Raw genomic sequence first — 23,244 nt, 5'->3', positions numbered from 1 at the left:
TGGAGATGCTAAACTTGAATTTACCAGAAATGTCATTAAAATAGAAAAAGAGTTAATCTTGAGTGCCTTTGTTCCTGGCATGGAGCCCTGGTAGCACAGTGGTTAAGAGCTACGGCTGCTAACCAAAAGGTCGGCAGTTCAAATCCACCAGCTGTTCCTTGCAAACTCTGTGGGGCAGTTCTACTCTGTCCCGTAGGGTCACTATGAGTTGTAATCAACTCAGTGGCAATGGGTTTGGTTTGGATACCAGAGGAAAAATAAAAGCAGGTTTATTCTCACAAAAGATAAGTCCTTCAATTTGTATTGAGTTTTATTAAAGCCTGACCTAAGGATTAGAAAGAAGTACTAACCAGGAACCAGTATGGTTACATCAAGAGCAAAAAAAAAAAAACCAAACCTGTTGCCATGGAGTCAATTCCGACCCATAGTGACCCTGTAAGACAGAGTAGAGCTGCCCCATAGGGTTTCCAAGGAGTGGCTGTTGGATTCAGACTGCTGACCTTTTGGTTAGCAACTGACCTCTTAATCACAAGACCACCAGGGCTCCTCATCTACTATAGCAATACAAATAACAGTCACTCAAAAACGCTCATGGAAAAATCTTAAATCAGTATGTTACATGTTAAAGAGTACAATACAACATGTCCTAAAGGAAATAACTGCATTTCTTTTACTTCTTAGCTTATGAAAATGAAATGAGTTTATCAAAGCCTCAGATGTGTAATTATCTTTCACACAGAAATAGAGCCCAGAATACCAGCATATCCCAACACATGATTTTAGAGAAATAAGTTGATCATGAGACCAACCCACAGTTGAAGTCATAATTTTACTGAGGTTGGCTATATTCTATTTCTTTCGATAAGCACTATGTAATGTGCTAGTCTAGATCTTTGGTAGAAAGAATTCAAACATTCTGATTTTTATCTCTGAACTAATTATTTATTTTCAATATTTTAATACATTTTATAGCTTAAACATTAAACATTTTACTTTTTTCCCAAAATTTCAAGATAATATTCAAAAGAAAAATTAAGGAAAAAAGCATACCATCATAAAGATAAATTTCACGCGTTGACTTCAAAAAATTTAGGATACTATCTGCCTTTTCGTTGGTACTTTTAACACCTTCCTCATTGATGCCTTTAACATCTTCCGCGTTGGTGTCTTTAATGTCTTCCTCTTTCTCGTTGGTGTCTTTAACGTCTTCCTCATTGGTGTCTCTAATGTCATGCTCATTGGTGTCTTTAACACCTTCCTCGTCAGTATTTCTTAATTCTTCTTGTTCACTGTTGCTCTCCTCAGGCTGGTATGTGAAATTGATGCCAGAAGCTTTTGTTAGTAAGCCAGCTGCTTTCTTCTTTTTAATTTGCTGTTTCTTTTTCAGTTTCCTTTTTTTATTTTTGCTTATTGTGGTGCCATCTGTGTGCTGTGGCTGTAATTGCTCTTGTAAAAGACTCTGCTGTTCCTCTAATTCTGCTTGTTCTACATGGACATTATTGGGATTTTTAAAATTTTTCTTTGACTTATGCTTTCTAATTCTTTTCCTCTTTGGTTGATCATGAGGACCCTCATCTATAAAAGAAAAATAAAATGCAGCAAGTTTCGGTAAAATGGAACCATAACAGACATGATAGGTTAAGTAAAATTTCTATTAGGATCTTGTATTTCCAGTAGAAAACAAATTTAAAATATTTACTTCAAGGATTCTCAACCTTAGCTCACACTAATTACACTATCAAAGACCCCGGGAATAACCATAATATAAATTAGCAGTCTACTTTTTTTCCAAGAAAGGCACGTATAGCAACACCACATTTTTACACAAATAACAAGCATCTTCTACATTTGTTTGCCAACTGGGTCCTCCCCCCACAAGGTATTTTTATTTATTTGTTTTTAGTTTAACAACACTTTTTCATTATTGTGCTTTAGATGAAGGTTTACAGAACCAGCTTCTCACTAAACAGTCAGTACACACACTGTTCTGTGACGTTGGCTGCCAACCCCACGACCTGTCAGCACTCTCCCTTCTCAACCTTGGGTTCCCTATTACCGGCTTCCTTGCCCCCTTCTGCCTTCTTGTCCTTGCCCCTGGGCTAGTGTGTCCCTTTAGTCTCATTTTGATTTACGGGCCTGTCTAATCTTGGGCTGAAGGGTGAACCTTAAGAGTGACTTCATTACTGAGCTAAAAGGGTGTCCAGGGGCCATACTCTCTGGGTTTTCTCTAGTCTCTGTTGGGTCAGTAATTCTGCTCTTTTTTTGGGAGTTACAATTTTGTTCTACGTTTTTCTCCAGCTCTGCCTGGGACCCTCTATTGCGATCCCTGTCAGAGTAGTCAGTGGTGGTAGTTGGGCACCATCTAGTTGTTCTGGATTCAGTCTCCATGAGATATTTTTATAAGCATGCTATGCTAATTTTTTGTTGCTGTAAAAAAAAAAAAAAATTAGCATAGCATGCTTACAAATATACCTCATGAGGGCACAGTATGCAAACAAATGAAGAAGGGGCATGTTATTTGCACAAAAATACAGTATATACACTCACAGTTGTTACACTTTATAATATATGCTGTGTTTTTAAGAATAGAAGAGTTGTTCAAGTTTTATTGGGAGTAAAATTTCATTCCTATGGCTGTGGTAAAAAACAAAACAAAAAAAAAAACGAATTCTTATGTTTTTCACATCTTATTTTGGTATCTTCTAAGAGTTACTTGTATGAGAATAAAAAAATAATGATGACTGGTCATTTGAATCAACAATAGTTCACATGAAATGAAGATAAAGTTTGGGCTCTAGGTTAGCAGAAGCTGGTATATAAAATGAAATGTTATCAGTGATGTGCTCGTGAAAAGTTAATAACAGCTAATAACTCGGGGAGGCCCTGAGTTGTAGCATTTGTCAATTTCCCTGGTGTAAAAGCTCCCACTATGGCTAATTTCAAACGACGGATGTGATTATTACTGAGTGGGAAGAGATACACACAACTGATTCTCCTGAGCTGGCAGGAGTCCGTTCTAGCAAATCACTGAAATAGGTGGCCAGGGAGGAGAGAATAGGCAGGAAGCACAGTGGATAAGTCCTGACTCATACGATCAGCCAGAAGTGGCGTATCCAAACCATGAGTCATAAGGAGAAACACCCAGTGCATGAGGTTACTACTGGAATGATGAAGAACGTCTCACATGAGTAACTGGCACCAGGTGGAGCTGGCAGGAGATGGCACATAACACTTGAGGATGGATATGGAGACTGAAAGAAAATAATTATTATAAAAATTGTGCGCTACATCTAACCAGGTCTGCATACCCTTGGTGGTGTGTGCCAGTTAAGAACACAGATGTGGTCTACACCTCATCCTCTTGTGGCATAACACGTGGCTCTCCAGCCTCTGCCTGAATAGACTCAGAAGTGCTTGTTACCATGCCATGAAGTGGTTGCATTCTCAATTTTCAGCTTTGAAGTTCTCGTTAGATTTTTCTGAGCTGCACACTACCACTTACCAAAGATCATTGTGAAAAATCAAGATTAAATGACATATATGAAATTTTTGAAAGATGGTATAAAAATAAGACTTCATTTTATTGAATAAAAACTTGTTTCCCTATAGTTTCTGTTCAAGGACTTAAATCTTGTCCTCTGGAATTAGATACAGCATGTCTAGTTTCTCTTCCATGCTGGAGTTCCTCAAGATAGCTTTCATATTTCACCTAAGTTTCCTCAATAGCCTCAACAATGCTTGGCACCACAGAACTCCAGGCAGCCACTGGGTCATGTGCCTAACGTAGGCACATTTCCTGAACAGAGCACCTAGAACACTGTAACTAGAATGTTATAGTGTTCTAGGTGCTCTGTTCAGGAAAGCTACCTCTTCCTTTGTTCTAGACACTAAGAGTCACATCATACCCACCTTACTCTGAAAATATAGTCATCTAAAACACAGAAGTATTTTAACAAGTATTAAACTTCATCTCTCTCATCTGACATAGACACAGCGCACGCACGCACACATACACATACAGGCTTGTTAAGTTAGATACTATGTTTTGGAAATGATGAAAAATCACTGTTTTTTTTTTTTAACAAGAGCTCTCATTTTTCTCTTGATACATTTGGCGACCATACCTACAAAACCTATTGCTACCCTGAACTTTGCATGAAACCTACACTACTCTCCATAAAATCATGATACATAAGATTACTGTCTGGTCCATGATTAGTATATTTAATCTCCTCCATCACTGCTGGGTTTTTGAACACAGCATTTTAAATTTTCATTCACAAGTGTTAATAAATGTTGAGGAGTTGGTAAGTATAGCTGACAGACTAATACTGCATGAATGTCTTCCAACAGCTGACCCTTTAGCTGGTCTTTGAAAATACTAATGTTAACAAAATAACCACTGTTGATGAAATTTGCTTTTTTATTTCCCAGGTTCAGTTAAAAAAAAAAAAAAGAAAGAAAAAATATTTTCTCATTGGTATCTATTCAAAAAGTCTATGCTTGACTTCAATGATATGCAGGAAAGTAAGCCACAGAGTATTTCATGATTCAAAGTAAACCCATCTGGGAAATGATGGTACAGATCATTGTGGGGAGCAAGGGGACGCATCCTTATTATTTACCAAGAATAATGCACAGAATGCTTCTCTCACGTCTCCTCTGGCTTCTTTATGAGCATCTTCCTTCTCTGTATGCTCTTCCAGTCTATCTAGCTAATTACCAATTTCATACTCTGTGGTTTATCTCCCTTTGTAAGCGGTAAGACTACAATATAAACTGTTCCTCTGTTGAGAATCGTAACAGTATTGATCGGTTTGTTTTCAAAAAAAAGACTATAAAATAGTAATTTAAAAAGGCGAGAGTGGTAAAAAGGGGTTATAAAACGATAAATATATCATACCTTTATGTACGTGTGTGTGTTAGTATATGTGTGTATTACTTTTTAAACAAAAATTGAAATACACATTAAAGAATATTTTTAATCCATATCCCATGATGTTAACTGTGGTTATTTTTGGGTGGTTTGAGAGTCACTGGGTGGCGCAAAGGGCTAAGTGCTCAACTACTAGCCAAAAGGTTGGTGGTTCAAACCCACCGAGAGGCACCTCAGAACACAGACCCGGCGATCTGCTTTGGAAAGGCCACAGTCTGAAATCCTATGGACCAATTCCACTCTGCACACATGGCGTTGCTCTGAGTTGGAATCGACGCGAAGACAACTAACAAAAACAAGTATAGGTGTTTTGTTTTTTCCAGTGTACTTTCAGATTTCCAAGTTTGGGGCATTAAGCAGATAGCGCTTTTATAATAAGAAAAAAAAACTTGCTATTTTAAACTTGATGATGAAATTATGACATCTCAAAACTTATGGAAATGTCACTAAATCCTGCTTACGGGGAAATTTATAGTCTTAAATATATCAGGGAAGGAAAAAGGGTAACTATCAATGATGTAAGCACTCATCTCAAAAAGCTAGGAAAAAAAAAATCCAGCAAATTAAACTTAATGAGTAGAAAGACAGACATAACAAACATAAGGACAGGAATAAAGAAAAACAATACAAAAGAGAGGAGTCAACCAGCACTGAAACTTTGAAAAAAGAAAATGAACAAATAACTAATAAGACAGGTTGAGAAAAAAAGAGAGAAGGAATAAATAACCAGTATCAAGAATAAAAAGGGATATACTAATATACATCCTATAGACATTAAAAAGCTAATAAAAGGGTATTATGAACAATTCTATACAAATAAATTTGGTAATTTATATGAAATGGAGAATTCTGAGAAAAGTACAACTTATCAAAACAGACACATGAAGAAACAGAAAATCATAATAGTCCTGTATCTATTTAAAACACTGATACTTAAAAATAATCCCGGAAAAGAACTTCAGCCCTAGCTGGGTTCACCTGTGACTTGTGCTAAATGTTGAAGGAAAAAACTAACACCCCTCTTCCATAAACATTTGCAGAGAATAGAAAAGGCAGTGGCCAGCTCATTTTATGAAGCCAACATAATCTTCACCCCAAGGCTGGACAAGGATAAAAAAGGAGGGCTACAGGCCAATCCCTCTCATAAACAGTGATAAAAAAACTTCTAACAAAAGATTAATACACAAATTTCAGCAATATAAAATATTTAATCAATTTTAACACCAATACATGCTAAAAACTCTCAACAAACTAGAAGGAGGAAAATTCTAAATCTGCTGCAGGGTATCTACAAAAAATCAATATGAAAGCTTCTCCTTTGATATCAGGGAAGAAACAGAGATGGCCACTGTCATCACTTCTAGTCACCACTGTACTGGAGGTCCTAGCAGTGCCACAAGGTATGAAAAAGAGATAAAATGTCTAAGAACTGGAAAAAAAAAAAGGACTATATAAAAGTAACATTAATCACAGATGGCATACTGGATACACAGAAAATCCAAAAAGAATCTCTAGGAAAACAGGTGAATGGATAAGCAAATACAATGGATTACTACTCAGCAATAAAAAGAGTGAACTATCAATACGCGACGACATGGATGGACCTTAAAATAATTATGCTTAGTGAAAGACAGACAGACCTTCCTCTGAAAAAAGAAGTTGAAATGGTATGATTTTTTATATAAAATTCTAGGAAATGCAAGCTCATCTACAGCGACAGAAACATCAACAGTTGCCTGGACGGGGCAGTGGTGGGAAGGGGGAGGGACTACCAAGAGGCACAAGGAAGCTTTGGGAGGTGGTGAATATATGATTTTGATTGTGATGATGGTTTTATGGGTGTATGCATATGTCAAAAGGATTCTAGTGGTGCAATGGTTCAGTGCTCAGCTGCTAACCAAAAGGTCAGTGGTTCAAACTCACCAGAGGCCTCCTGGGAAAAAAGACCTGGCAATCTGCTCCTGTAAAGATTATAGTCTTGAAAACCCCATGGGGCAGTTTTAACCTGTCTACGGGGTTGCTATAGTTGGAACTGACTCAACAGCACACAACACATGTCAAAACTCATCAGATTTACACTTCAATCAAGTACAGTTTATTGTATGTCAATTATCTCTTCCAAGTTGTTTTTATATAAGAGTGTGTCTTCTAGAGTCAGACCACCCGGGTTTGCCTTGACTCTGCCATCGACCAGCTGTATGAGCTTTGTAGCTCAGTTTTGCCATTTGCAAAGTGGGGATATTAATAATACATCCTTCATAGCGCTATCGCGAAGATCCATGAGTTAATATACACAAAGCACTCAGGACACTGCCTACCACTCAGTAAGGGTGCTGAACTTGCACAATGATGTGGGGCAAGTTTGGTTAGATGGCATTACAGCTGCCTTTATTTCCATTTGTGCACATGTGGTTACTCCCACTCCAAGGTCTTAAAGGTACCAGGTGACCAAGAGTTTCCAATGTTTCTAGAAAATGAAATATAAAGTATCTTATATATCAGCTTACATAGAAAAATAATATACTCTAACCCTGCCTTATTTAAAACATACACCTACAACTGTAGTGAAACACACGACTGTGGGTTACACATATTTAGTCATTGATTAAAAAAAAAAAGATGTATATGAATAATTTTAGCATGAAGGAATGATTCAGCACCAAGGACAAAAGTTTCCATGTGTACTGGAGTTAAGAAAAAACTCTTAGCATAAATGTAAGGGCAATATCCTGGAGAAAAAAAAAATTTAAACACAACTCTAGAGGCGTTTCACAATTTAATTGAGACAAGCAGAGTAAATTTCTGCAGGTGAATTCTATCATAAGCCACAAAACTCATCTATTTTGCAATTACTGAACTTCTGTTTATCCAAACACTCCAGTTTCTTTATGATGTTTTTCATTACATTGCTCTGTTTCTTGCCAAACCAGGAAACATTTAATAAACAAAAGTCACATTTAAATGTGGGTGGCAGGATATCCGTGGTGTACCAGTCCCTAATTACTGCTTTCACACATTCGAAGTCTTATCAAAGGGTGTGTTTCTCTGCCAGGCTGGCCATGATCATCTCTCAGATTTATCAAAGAAAAGAGAACCAGAGAGAACGCCTTGCCAAAGTCAGAAATTGAAGGATTGTGATACAGTTAAAATTTTTTAAGTTAATCTGATGGCCATTTTCTCTCCCAAACTGTAGGCTTCCACAATGTATAAGGTGTATATAAGAAACCCCTCGCCGTTGAGCCGATTCCGACTCACAGCGGCCCTACAGGATAGAACAGAACTGCCGCACAGGGTTTCCAAGGAGCGGCTGCTGCATTTGAACTGTTGACCTTTTGGTTAGCAGCTGAGCTCTTAACCACCGTGCCACCAGGGCTCCAAATTGTATATAGAACCTTAATAATCACTAAGTTTTGGATTTATATTTCTAATGCCAGTATCTATGTATAAAGTGTTTCTATGTGGGAAAAGAAACTAACCAAGAAAAGCAGTGATCTGGTTCTTTCTTCTTATTTCCCAGTCAAATAACCCTTTCTACTTTTCATCTTCTTATATGCTTTAAGTGTTTCATCATAACCGTTGAGTGGGCCGTTTTGCTCCATTAGCTTGAGAAGGAAGTGAAGTTCTCAGGATTGATTCCTCTGTGGGAAAAGCAGTTTCTAAGAAGGTGTGTGTGTGGGGGGGGGGGGTGGGGTGGGGTGGGGTGGTGGTTATTCTATAACAGGAGGGTGTACCCTGGCCCAAAGTGCTGTCTCAAAACTGTATGCCATGGGCACAGGTGAAGTAGGCAGTAAATGGTCAGGCAGACACCCAGTTCCCATAAAGACAATGGGAAGATATGAAGAAAACATGAAGGTATAGTTTATGGAAGGACACACACTTTGACAATAATAACAGCTGCCACCTGGTTGATGTACTAGAGGTACTGACAACGCTGTACTCCAGACCATTTACTCTAGCTCGGATTAATTTAACAGCCTGAATTATTCTCCTGCCTCTGCCATCTTTACTCCTTCTGAGACACGTACAACTTGGCAGCAGGCATGAGCCTTCTAAAATGCACATCTCTCAAGTTCACTGCCCTGCTTGAAACGCATCAGTGGTCAACTACACTCCTTGACGCACAGACTCAGTGCAGCACACCATTCTGGATCTGGTTCCCGCTACTTCTTTGTTCCAGGCATGCTGCTGACCTGCAGCTGTCTCTGCATGTCTACACAGGCTGGACAACCCCACTGCCCGGAACACTCTTCACTCACTTTGGTTCTATGTCTGGCTAACATGCCTCAGGCCTTGGCTCCATTTCATTAAGGGTTTCCTTGCTTTCACTGACCCTTGATTTTACCAGTCATTACATCCTTTTCTTTTCTAGCGATTGGTCTTTTCTGATGATATGTTCAAAGAAAGTGAGCCAAAGTCTCGCCATCCTCGTTTCTAAGGAGCATTCTGGTTGTGACATCTTCTAAGACATTTGTTCATTCTTCTGGCAGTTCACGGCATATTCAATACTCATTGTCAACACCACAATTCAAATGCATCAATCCTTTGATTTTCGTTTTTCACTGTCCAGCGTTCCCATGCATATGAGACAGCTGAAAAGACCATGGCTTAGGTCACCTGCACAATCGCCATCAGAGTGACATCTTTGCTTTTTTAAACTTTAAAGAGTTTTTTTGGTATTCTCTGACTACAAATAAAATTATAATCGATCTTATTTATTTTTACTATAATCGATTCCGACTCATAGTGACCCAACAGGACAGACTAGAACTGCCCCATAGGGTTTCCAAGGAGTGGCTGGTAGATTTGAACTGCCGACCTTTTGGTTAGCAGCTCAGCAATTAACCACTGCGCCAGCACGGCTCCATGTTAAGTAAGTGCGTACTAAACCCTGATCCTAGTCTCCTGTCTGATATGACCATATTGTCAGGTTCCTGTCAGTTTAAGAAGGCTTTTGAGGTAGCTGTTGGTTTGGTTGCCTCTATTTGTCAGGTAGCACCCATAAAATTCACTGTATGCCTAAGTAGAATACAGAGATGCAATGTTACTCATAACAACATAAAGAAAAATGTATTAAAAAGCTTTTAAATTTTATTTAAAGGAATATTTTATAGAAATCCTAGCTTTTTACACGATAGCCTTCAAAGTTGTTGCTTTTCTCTGACTATAAAAAATAGCTTAAGAATTAAAAAAAAAAAAAGTTCCACTTAAAACTACCCAGGCAATTCCCAAATTTAGATAGCACTTATATACTCAGACTCAAGCTACAAGTTACAGGAGTCACCAGTTAAAGACAACATCTCATAAAATGTGTTGTTCCCAATGTGAAAGATACTAACTTGTAAATAAATACATGGTACAAAATGGTTTTCGATTGTAACCCAAAGGCGAAAGTCAAGCGATTTGATTTCTAGGCTGACAAAGTGCATTCACCTGTCTATAGTAACTAAACGATAAAAAGACGTTGGTATTGGGCATGATCAAGTGAATGAGGCTGACTGGCAATATCAATTAATTAAATATACAGTGCCTGTTTATAAAACACATTAGAATGGAAAACCTCATCTTATAAATGATATCAATAATTTCAATTTTTAAAGAAATCTTAGTCTCAAATGACATTGTTGTTGACTTCTTGATGAGTAAATACTGACCTGAGAGACCATTAGAAGGTCCAGAAGATGAAGAGTCACCTCCTACCATTACTTCCCCATTCCCCTAACACAGGAGAAAGGAGAAGATGATCCTTTAGTTAAAGGGCTATGATGTTCATTCATTCCTCAAACATCTGAGTGCCGCGATGAGCCAGGCACCGTGCCAGGTGCTTCACAGGCAGAAGTCTATTAGGCATGGTTGCCGTGCTCACGGAACAGCAGGTGAGACAGATTTTGTTCTGATGAACCGTAGTACAAAGAGTAGGAACTCTGTTGGAGATCTGAATATAGTGTAGTGGGGATGTCAAAGAGGCAGTGACTAAGTCTACCCGGGAAGCGTTGGGGAAGAACTCTTCAAAAGGGGTGACATTTGAGCACTCTTTTACCATTTTCTAAATTCAGATATCATATCATAAAACTCTAGAACTATAATAAGAATGTGAAAATACAAAAAAGAAAGAGAATGATGATAAATGTAGAAAGTTAGAAACGTTAAGGTCACCAGAGATGGTCGTTAAGAAAAATCTGGGGGAAGGTAAAAAACCCTCATTAAGGCAGCCCTGGCGGCTCAGAGTCCGGATTCTCGCCTTCCACGTGGAAGCCTCAGGTTCCGTCCTGGCCAGGGCACCTGATGGGCACCCACCAACCACCTGTCAGTGGAGGCTTGTGCGTTGCTATGACGCCCAACAGGTTTCGGCAGAGATTCCTGAGTAATAAGACTAAGACGAAAGGCCTGGCAATCTACGTCTGAAAATGAGCCGATGGGAAAAAGGATCACAATGGTCAGATCCACGACAGACCGTGGGATGGTGCAGGGCTAGGCAGTGCTTCATTCTGTTGTGCCTGGGGTCACCGTAAGTCAGGGGCCCACTTGACAACAGCTAACGACAACCACTACCAAGACTTTCATTATTGGATTCGTTAAATTTCGATTGTTTTATTTCCAATTTGGGTTTAAATAACTCATATTCAATCACTTGTTAATTCATTTATACATATTTCAGTTAATTTCTGTGCAAGTAATAGTATAAGATGCAAAATTAGAGCAACGCTATCTTTTCTAAGTACAGCATTCATATTATCTGAAAACCTTATGGAACTATCTTATGTTAGTATACCCAAACCAAACCCACTGCCACTGAGTCAACTCCGACTCACAGTGACCTTACAGGTCAGAGTAGGACTGCCTCATAGGGTTTCCAAGGCTGGAATCTTTACGGGACCAGACTGCCACATCTTCCTCCTGTGGAGTGGCTGGTGGGTTTGAACCGCCGACCTTTTGGATAGCAGCCAAGTGCTTAACCACTGTGCCACCAGGGCTCCTTCTATTACTGTATCTAATAAAAATCTTCAAAAAATAAAAAATATTCAAAGAGAAATAACCTTGTGTGTGACGCCTATCAGACATATTATTTTAGAAACCTGGAAAATAATTGTTTCATTTTATTGCTAAAATGGAATGGTTACCACGAAATGACCCAGGTTTGACCTTGTATTTATACTACCACTGCAGTCACCCAGAAAAAAGGGTTAGAAGTTTCCTGGAGTCACTAGCTTCCTATGTTTCTGTCCTTCTAATAGGAAGACGATCAGAAGACGGTTCTGTTGACTTAAAAGACCTTCCCATAGTTAAATGACCACAATCTTCAATCTTTCATTAACGTTTGAGTGCCTGGTGTGTGTCACACAGAGCCTGATGTTGGTGATACAACAGGGTGTGGGGCAAGATCCCTGCCAGTAAGGAGCTTGCCTGGCAGTATGGGCACAGACAGACACGTGGTCACAGTCCACAGCGCTATGAAGGAGGTATGTGGTGGTGCTCTGTGCTACCCAAGGCTGTGGTGGGCAGAACCTGTCAGTACAGAGTTCTCAGAGGTAGTAGTAAGAGTTGAGACCTGAAAAAGGCGAGAATTAGTCAGGTGGACAAATCCGGGGAGGGGCTAAGAACACCTTCTAGGCAGAAGGACCAGCATGCAGAGAGAAAGAGGTATACTTTAAGCCTGGGTAAGTCAATAACTTCAGGACTGCTCATTTGAGACCATTTAAGAGCATCTAGGAAATATGCCCAGGTCTAGGACATTACATCTTCACTAGTGTCCATTCCATCATTTGCCTCTAGTGTTCAAAATACACGTTTTCCAAGTCCACGCATACTAATGCTTTTTAAAATTGTCAGTAGGGGTTTTAGAACATTTTTACGTGTTTTTTTCACTTTGGAATTCACTGCTATGACCAACTATGCAGATCATTAAATTACCTGAAAGTGCAGCTATCAAAACAAGAGAATCTTTACACCGGAAACCAAAAATATCCCCTGAAGTCTTGTTCAAACCAAATGATAGTTTAGCTGAACTAGTCAAGGATGTCTGCCTTGAGCGCTGTGTTCTATGAATATCTATCTATCTGGGATCAAATTGATAACAGCAACTCGAAAGATTAGCTAGGAACCTTAGGGGGCAGTGAGTTGATGCTAATAAGCAAGGAAAAATCCAGAAAAGGCGGGGGGGTGGTTGCACAACTCAAAGAACGAAATCAATGTCACTGAATTTGTTGAATTGGTGTTTTCCCTGTGTATATTCTCAACAACAGTATAAATAAAACAAATTATTTAACAAAATCAATTAGAAGCTTATATTATCTTACTAAAGGCACTCCAGAACTTGACAGCATTATTCTTTCTGTCTGCAGGTAAAGATGCTTGTTTAAGTTGTCAGGAGTCAGCAGTCTATCCTGCCGTATGTACAAGAGGACCATAGGCCAGGTGCTCCTATGAAGGAGCCCACATGGAAGCCTGCCCTTTTCTATTCCCCATTCATTTCCCAGTGCTACAAGGAACCAGGGAAGACCTCAGGGTACCATCTTACAAGGACTCCGGACCTCCAAATCTAGGGTAATTTGTGACACAGAGAATTTCAGACTTATCTATTATCCTAGTCTTTCCTTTGACTAATTCAGGAAAGCATCTGAAATGTACACTGGCCAAGTCCAAGTCCACTCAGGGAGCCTAAGAAGCTGGCACCACTGAGTATGAATTCTCTGTGTTCACGGAATGAGGGCAACGCTGGACAGCCTGACTGACTGAACAGATGTGGGACTCCCGGACAGGAACACTCAGGGCAACGCTGGACAGCCTGACTGACTGAACAGATGTGGGACTCCCAGACAGGAACACTCAGGGCAACGCTGGACAGCCTGACGGACTGAACAGATGTGGGACTCCCGGACAGGAACACTCAGGGCAACGCTGGACAGCCTGACTGACTGAACAGATGTGGGACTCCCGGACAGGAACACTCAGGGCAACGCTGGACAGCCTGACTGACTGAACAGATGTGGGACTCCCGGACAGGAACACTCAGGGCAACGCTGGACAGCCTGACTGACTGAACAGATGTGGGACTCCCGGACAGGAACACTCAGGGCAACGCTGGACAGCCTGACTGACTGAACAGATGTGGGACTCCCGGACAGGAACACTCAGGGCAACGCTGGACAGCCTGACTGACTGAACAGATGTGGGACTCCCGGACAGGAACACTCAGGGCAACGCTGGACAGCCTGACTGACTGAACAGATGTGGGACTCCCGGACAGGAACACTCAGGGCAACGCTGGACAGCCTGACTGACTGAACAGATGTGGGACTCCCGGACAGGAACACTCAGGGCAACGCTGGACAGCCTGACTGACTGAACAGATGTGGGACTCCCGGACAGGAACACTCAGGGCAACGCTGGACAGCCTGACTGACTGAACAGATGTGGGACTCCCGGACAGGAACACTCAGGGCAACGCTGGACAGCCTGACTGACTGAACAGATGTGGGACTCCCGGACAGGAACACTCAGGGCAACGCTGGACAGCCTGACTGACTGAACAGATGTGGGACTCCCGGACAGGAACACTCAGGGCAACGCTGGACAGCCTGACTGACTGAACAGATGTGGGACTCCCGGACAGGAACACTCAGGGCAACGCTGGACAGCCTGACTGACTGAACAGATGTGGGACTCCCGGACAGGAACACTCAGGGCAACGCTGGACAGCCTGACTGACTGAACAGATGTGGGACTCCCGGACAGGAACACTCAGGGCAACGCTGGACAGCCTGACTGACTGAACAGATGTGGGACTCCCGGACAGGAACACTCAGGGCAACGCTGGACAGCCTGACTGACTGAACAGATGTGGGACTCCCGGACAGGAACACTCAGGGCAACGCTGGACAGCCTGACTGACTGAACAGATGTGGGACTCCCAGACAGGAACACTCAGGGCAACGCTGGACAGCCTGACTGACTGAACAGATGTGGGACTCCCAGACAGGAACACTCAGGGCAACGCTGGACAGCCTGACTGACTGAACAGATGTGGGACTCCCAGACAGGAACACTCACTCCTTTACAGCTGTAAGTCACACAGCTTCCTCCAGAGAGCCACGGTGTCCTCCTCTCTACCTGGGGGCAGATCCCTGGTTTCTGTCAACTGTCTGGCTCCTATTCACTCTCTGATGTGTCTGTGGCCTAAGCGAGCAATGCCGTAAAGTTAAAAAAAAAAAAAAAGTCAAGAGTCAGAGGATCTTGGTTTGCATCCCAGTCCCATAATTTATCCTATGACCTTGAACCAGTCACCTGAGTCTCAGCTTTCTTGTCTGCAAAGGAGAACAATCCTGCCCCTATTCACTTCACAGGCTTGCTGAAGGGATCAGATGTGATGATGTTTATGAAAAATATGCAGACTCTAGACCAAAGAACTTGTGTTTTTTAAACATGGCTTTATTCATATCACTCATTAATTCCATTCCCTGAAAAACATAGGCATACGGCAAATCTAGAATCATTGTCCTGTTACCACAGCCCAGAGAGCACCTTGAATATGTAGTACAGATCAAAGGCCTTTAATGACTCCCGTTCCCTCGGAAGAGGAAAACAGTCACAAGAAGTAGAGAGACCCTGACTTGCAAAAATAAGGAAAGATGGTAAACAGGTAAATGGGGCCTGTGCTACCCTAATGTGTTCTGCAAGTCACCATAATGACTTGCAGAAATGATTATGCTAACTTGCTTTCTGAATGAGTCCTCTACCCCATAAAATAGCCATGTACATGGATTTGTGAAAATGTTTGTCTTGTATTGGAGTCTGGTGTTGAACGCACTGTATCTGACCCCTGCCGTCCCTAGATGGTCGTTACTACTATCGTCTTCCTCACCATTTCTGTGAGGACTTAGCCCTGCGTGGGTCCCATGGTTTGCTTTTGCTGGATAGGGACATTTACAAACTGGGATTCTACAGGGATATTATCTTTAACACCACTCCATTATTTATTTATGTTAACACACATGTTCACTGCAGTATATGAAGAAAATGAAATTCTGACCAAATATCCTTGTATACTGCCAACATAGATACCTGATATAAGTTAAGGGTTAATTAATTAGGTAATTGGTGGTGTAAATGTTTTGCGTTATGCAGAAAATCTTGGTAGATTGTTACATAAGTATTTACAAGTGTTTAGTGATTCTGGGGTAACTGCTTGGGATTTTTGGATAAGATGGAAACGTATTATTATTTTCCCAATTAATGGCATATACTATCATGCTGTCTTAAAATTTGCCGTCCATCACCTTTTCAAGCACAGATTAGACTTGGACAAGAAGCCATGCCTGTTTTTTAATTCATTTTTAAATTCTAAAGCCTCTCCCCAGGAACTTTCTGCTAATAGGTACTCATCCACCCTGAGATTCCGTTACTTTGCTTCCTCATTTCTCCTTCCCAGAAGAAATGCCTAGGGCAGGGGAGTTCCGATTAATGCCCCTTTATCTTTCTCACTCTCTGCAGCACACTGTTTGTTGGTCTGCAGCAGACTGGTTGTTAACCCAACCACCATTCCCCACCTCCTCCTCCCCTGCCAGCCTGGCACTACAGGGCTGAAAACGCCTGGTAAGGTGCTTGTTTTCCCAGGCTCCCTCAGGAGGCAGCCACAAGAAGAGAGGGAGCCTGAGGAGAAAGCCCTGTTACCAATAACTGACAGAATATGAGCGATGTCGACCCACTGAACAATTCTTTCAGGCTTGTGGATTAAGTAGCATATATCCTTATGGTTGAGACTGCTGTTAGTCAGGATTCCTGACTCTTGTAGCCAAATGCATCCTGATACTCATCTTGGCTATTTCCACTGTGCACATCCTAAACCAAGGGGCCTTCCCCAGGCCCAGGTCCCTACAGGTATAAGATGATTAGCCTCTCTTTGTCTCTTGGACATTTTAGTCTTATCATCCTCAGCCTCACTCTCCACACAGCTGCTGCAGTGACCCCTTTAAACTACTACCACGACGGTCTCTCTCTCCCATTTTAAACTTCTAAATAGTTTCCCATCAATGAACAACAATCTTTCAGCTAGGCTCTGAAGGACAGATGAGTGGGAGAGAAAAAAAGAGAGGGAGGGGGGAAAAAAGGAAAAAAAAACCTGGCAATCAGTGATCTCAAGCTTTTCTTACCATGGCAGTCAGGCCTCCTGACTCTTGCCCAAGCCCACTTTTCAGCTTCATGTCTTCTTAGCCCTTGCCATGCCTGGACTCAACCTACAATTGCCCTCTACCCCTTCCCCACAATTCTCCATTGCTCTATCTGCCTAGCTCCTAATTAACTTCTTTTTTCCATTCCTTTTTTTCTTTAATTGGAGTATTAATATATATAACAAAACCTTTGCCAATCTAATAATTTTTACATGTATAATTCAGTGTCATTAATTATGTTCTTCATGCTGTGCAATCATTGTCATTACCCTTCACAAAATTCACCACCTCCATTAACATAAACACCACGTCACCTAAGCAGTAGCTCCCTCTCCCCCTCTCCCTCCCAACCCTAGTAACCACTGATAAGCTTTGGTTTCTGTATATCTGCCTACTTCATGTAAGGAAGATCATACAGTTACTCGTCCTTTTGTGACTGGCTGATTTCACTCAGCATTCTGTTTTCTAGGTTCACCCATATTATGGCATGTATCAGAACTGCACGTCACTTAATGGTTGAGTATATTTCATGGTGTGTATTTATCACATTTTGTTTGTCCATTCATCTGTTGATGGACATTTCAGCTGCTTCCACCTTTTAGATATTGTGAATAGTGCTGCAATGAACATTGGTATACAGTTTTCTGCCTGCATTTCTGTTTTCAAATCTTTTGGGAATATACCTAAGATCAGGACTGCTGGGTCATTTGGTAGTTCTATGCTCAACTTTTTAAGGCACTGCCAAACTCTTTTCCACAGTGCCGGCACCATTTTGCATTCCCGCCAGCAATGGATGAAGTTTCCAATTTCTCCAATACTTGTTTTGTTTTTTTTTTTTTTTAATCATAGCCATGCTAGTGGAGGTGAGGAGACATTGTGGTTTTGTGGTTTCGATTAGCATTTCTCCAATGACTAACGAAGGTTGAGCATCTTTTCATGTGATTGTTGGACATTTGTATATGCTCTTTGGTGAAATGTCTATTCAAATCTTTTGCCCGTTTTTTTAATTGGGTCTTTTCTCTTTTTGTTAAGTTGCAGAATTTTATATATATATACACATACACATATACATATACACACACATATGAAATACAAAATATATAAAACCTTATCAAATATACAAATATATAGTTCCTGAAAATTTTCTCCCAATCTATAGGCTATCTCTTTACTTTGTTGACCAACTTCCATTCACTTTTGATCTTTCAGAAACATGTTATTTCCTGTTTGTTGGTAAAGTATGAGTCCCTCCCAACCATTTCCCTACCATGTTATCTTTTCTCTGTGACTCTTCTATCGGTAGGGGTTTGTGAGGCCCTAATTAACCTTTCAGTGCAGGCATTACCCTTTTCTACCTCTCCCTGAGGAGTGCTTTTTTTCTCTTTCACCACCATCGGAATGCCTTTCCTGTGTGCCCGTAATATCCCACACCTTCCTCTATCTCCAAACTTCTGCCTTATTCTATAACTGTCCGTTTTTCCCACTAAATTACAAGTATCTTGAAGTCAAGGACTGTGTGTTAACCTCCTTGTACTTCTACTACCTATCACAAGCATCTGACATGATCAGGATGACCATGTAATTCATCGTTCAAACTGGAGAATGTCATATTGATAGTGAATACTTTTTAGGGTGAAAGACAGGGAAAGTGCATTGCTTATGGGTATAAAACCGGAGTATCTACACATTCTGGTTTTACACCCATAAGCACTGCTTCTTTCACTCTCAAAAGTGTTCACTATCTGTCATGGATTGAATTGTGTCCCCCAAAAATATATGTGTCAACTTGGTTAGGCCATGATTCCAAGAATTGTGTGTTTGTCCTCCATTTTGTGATTGTAATTTTATGTTGAGAGGATTAGGGTGGGATTCTAACACCACCCTTACTCAGGTCACCTCCTTGTTCCAGTGTAAAGGGAGTTTCCCTGGGGTGTGACCTGCACCACCTTTTATCTCTTGAGAGATAAAAGGAAAGGGAAGCAAGCAGAGAGTTGGGGACCTTATATCACCAAGAAAGCAGCACCAGGAGCAGAGCGTACCCTTTAGACCCAGGGTCCCTGCACTTGAGAAGCTCCTCGACCATGGGAAGATTGAGGACAAGGACCTTCCCCTGGAGCTGACGCCTTGAATTTGGACTTTCAGCCTACTGTGAGAAAACAAATTTCTCTTTGTTGAAGCCACCCACTTGTGGTATTTGTTATGGCTGCCCTAGATGACTAAGACACTATCAATATGACATTTTCCATTTGAAAAATAAACTGCATGGTCACCCTAATGAATGAATGAATGATTCTACCACTAACATGAAGTTTAATCACTTTGAGTCTTGGTTTCATGACCTATGACATGCAAATAAAATCTGCCTTTCCTACCTCACAACTTTCTGTGAAAATCAGGTTCCACAGAGTACGCTTAGTGGACCTGGAGTCACTAACGTTTATATCCTGGAGCCTACCTAGAGCAGTGTCTGGTACACAGAATTGAGCTCAAATACAGTGACAAAATAGTCACTTGGCTCTGCTAGACAAAAGGCTTGCTCCACTCTTCTCTGCCATTCTAGTCTACCTTGATGTTGGAATAAGAGAATATTCTATGATAAAAATAACCAGTTACTAGCCCTTGAAAGAACAAAAGGCCCAAACTTTTGCATGTTTTCATGGCTAGACATGTATAACCTTCTGACCGCTTCCTAAATCTTGCCAATAGGTTCTAGCAGACATTAAAGACAAAAAAAAGGTAATTAACACTGACAATTTTGCAGATGTTCCCCCTTCCAACTTAGAATATAATCAGTGTCTTATTAAGCCAAATTCTCACTTCTGGAGCTGTTATTGCTAGCTCCATCCAGTAAGCCCCCAACTCATGGGAACTACATGCACAGTGGAATGAAACACTGCGCAGGACTGCAACATCCCTGTGGCCAGCTGCACATCAGGACCACTGTGATCCATAGGGTTTTCAAAGTCTGACTTTCTGAGGTCGACCACCAGGCCATTCTTCCTAGTCCATCTTAGTGTGGAGGCTCCACTGAAACCTGTTCAACATCATTACAACACACAAGCCTCCAGTGACAGACGGATGGGGACTGCACATGAGGTGCACTGGCTGGGAGTCAAACACGGGTCTTTGGCACGGAAGGCAAGGCTCCTACCACTGAACCAGCGATGCCTCATGACGGGAGTAAAGAAGATGGTATTAAGTCTTCAGGCCTATCATGTACTTCACTTCAGCCCAGAATATCAGGCAGAAAACAACAATAAAAGCTTTATTTAAACGACTTTGAAACCTTCACATTGTCACTCTTTTCTACTCTTTAAGAGTCTCTGGCCCTGAAAAAAAAGCCTATTTTACAGTGTAAAGTACCTCAAATACAATACTAATTTTCTGTGACTTTTTTTTTCCTTATCATTAACTAAAGAATCTGGAGTGCATCTCCTTAAAGTGATTTTCTCCAAATTTCAGAACCTCCACACACTCTAGAAACGTCAAGTCTTCAGCAGAATATCAAAAAGCCCATCATCTGAGTTTCTTCATATTCACAAGCACAATAAAAGCTATAAGAAAATTTATATTAGGGAACTAGAAGCTTGTCTATTTATAATCTAAGACGCACGCTAATTTTGAAAAGCTGCCATCCCCAAAACATACCTTTCAGACATGCTAATTTTAAAAATAATCACAGTTTGTCAAAATTCTCTCAGCTACTATTTGGCACCTACATTCTGATGAACCACTGTAGATACCAAAAATAGCCATAGTCTTCAAATTATTCCAATTCTCACAGGCTGTACCATGTTAGATTAAAATAAAATAAGTTATGTATTTTAATGTAACATGTAATTGACCAATTGTCCATCAGTTTGTTCACTGTGGTGACTTGTGTGTTGCTGGGATGCTGGAAGCTCTGCCACCAGTATTTCAAATACCAGCAGGGTCACCCTTGGTGGACAGGTTTCAGCTGTGCTTCCAGGCTAAAACAGACTAGGAAAAAGGACCTGGCAGTCTACTTCTGAAAAAATTGGCCAGTGAAAATCTTATGAATAGCAGCAAAATATTCTCACACATAATGCCTGAAGAAAAGTCCCTAAGGTTGGAAGGCACTCAAAATATGACTGGGAAAGAGTTGCCTTCCTCAAAGTAAAGTTGACCTTAATGACATGGATGGAATCAAGCTTTCTGTACCTTAATTTGCTGATGTGACATGACTTAAAATGAGAAGAAACAGCTGCAAACATTCATTAATAATTGGAAAGCAGAATGTATGTAGTATGAACCTAGGAAAATTGGAAGTTGTAAAAAATGAAATGGACCATATACACATCAATATCCTAGGCATTTGTGAGCTGAAATGGACTGGTATTGGCCATTTTGAATTGGACAATCATATGGTCTACTATGCCAGGAATGACAAATTGAAGAGAAATGACATCGTGTTCATTGTCAAAAAGAACATTTCAAGATCCTTTCTGAAGTACAACACTGTCAGTGATAGGATAATATCCACACATCTGCAAGGAAGGCCAGTTAATATGACTATTATTCAAATTTAAAAACCAACCACTAAGGCCAAAGATGAAGAAAGTAAAGATTTTTACTCACTTCTACAGTCTGAAATTGACCAAACATATAATCAAGATGCATTGATAATTATTGGTAAATGGAAATATGAAAGTTGGAAACAAAGAAGAAGGATTGGTAGTTGGAAAGTTTGGCCTTGATGATAGAAACAATGTCGGAGATCAAATAATAGAATTTTGCAAGGCCAACAACTTCTTCATTGCAAATACCTTTTCCAATAACATAAACAATGACTATACACATGGACCTTGCCAAATAGAATACACAGGAATCAAATCGATTACATCTGTGGAAAGAGACGATGGAGAAGCTCAATATCGTCAGCCAGAACAAAGCCAGAGGCTGACTGCGGAACAGACGATCAATTGCTCATATGCAAGTTCAAACTGAAGCTGAAGAAAATTATAACAAGTTCTCGAAAGCCAAAGCACAACCTTGCGTATATCTCACCTGAATTTGGAAGAGCAGTGAACCCACGACCAGATGAGTTATGGGATGACATCAAGGACATCGTGCCTGAAGACAGGAAAGGAAGACCAAAATGGATGCCAGAAGAGACTCTGAAACTTGCTCTTGAACATAGAGCAGCAAAAGCAAATGGAAGAAATGATGAAGTAAAAGAGCTGAACAGAAGATTTCAAAGGGCAGCTCTAGAAGACTAAGTGTTATAATGACATGTGCGAAGACCTGTAGTTAAAAAACCAAAATGGAAGAACACACTCAGCATATCTCAAGCTCAAAGAACTGAAGAAAAAATTCAAATCTCAAGTTGAAATACTGAAATATTCTACGGACAAAATATTGAATGATGCAGGAAGCATCAAAAGAAGATGGAAGGAATACAAAGAGTCACTGTAACAAAAAGAACTGATCAATGTTCAATCCATTTGAGGAGGCAGCATATGATCAAGAACTGATGGTACTAAGGGAAGACGTCCAAGTTACACTGAAGGTACTGGCAAAAAACGAGGCTCTAGGAATTGACATCATACTAACTGAGATGTTTCAACAAGTGGATGCAGTCCTGGAGGTGTTCATTTGTCTATGCCAAGAAATCTGTAAGACAGCTAGCTACCTGGCCAATCAACTGGAAGAGATTCATATTTGCGCCCATTCCAAAGAAAGGTGATTCAATAACGCAGAAAGTATCAAACAATATCATTAACATCACACACAAGTAAAATTTTGCTGAAGGTAATTCAAAACTGGTTACAATAGTATATTGACAGAAAACTGCCAGAAATTCAAGCTGGATTCAGAAGAGGATGTGGAATGAGGGATATCATTGCCATTATCAGATGGCTCTTGGCTGAAAGCAGAGAATGCTGAAAAGCAGAAAGATATTTACTTGTGTTTTATTGACTATGGAAAGGCATTTGACTGTGTGGATCATAACAAATTATGGATAATATTGTGAAAAATGGGAGTGCCACAACACTTAATTGTGCTCATGAGCAATCTGTACATAGACCAGGAGGCAGCTGGGGATGCTGCATGATTTAAAATCAGGAAAGGTGTGCATCACAGTTGTATCCTTTCACCATACTTATTCAATCTGTATGTTGA

General features: G+C 40.6%; 1 protein-coding gene across 3 annotated transcripts in view; it reads right to left on the bottom strand.

Moving 5' to 3' along the window:
- The window catches only part of ERICH1 (glutamate rich 1), a 105,520-nt gene that overhangs the window by 7,280 nt on the left and 74,996 nt on the right, over positions 1 to 23,244 (bottom strand). For all 3 annotated transcript variants that reach the window (XR_007519723.1, XM_049904659.1, XM_049904660.1), the window contains exon 4: positions 1,051 to 1,575. Coding sequence is in view for 2 of the 3 variants with exons in the window: in XM_049904659.1 (XP_049760616.1) it covers positions 1,051 to 1,575 (525 nt within the window). In the remaining variant the exon portion in view is untranslated. The remainder of the gene's footprint in view (positions 1 to 1,050; positions 1,576 to 23,244) is intronic.

This window comes from Elephas maximus, chromosome 12 (genome assembly GCF_024166365.1).
Source record: "Elephas maximus indicus isolate mEleMax1 chromosome 12, mEleMax1 primary haplotype, whole genome shotgun sequence".
NCBI classification, from domain to species: Eukaryota; Metazoa; Chordata; class Mammalia; order Proboscidea; family Elephantidae; genus Elephas; species Elephas maximus.
This window is presented reverse-complemented; position numbering and strand designations above follow the sequence as displayed.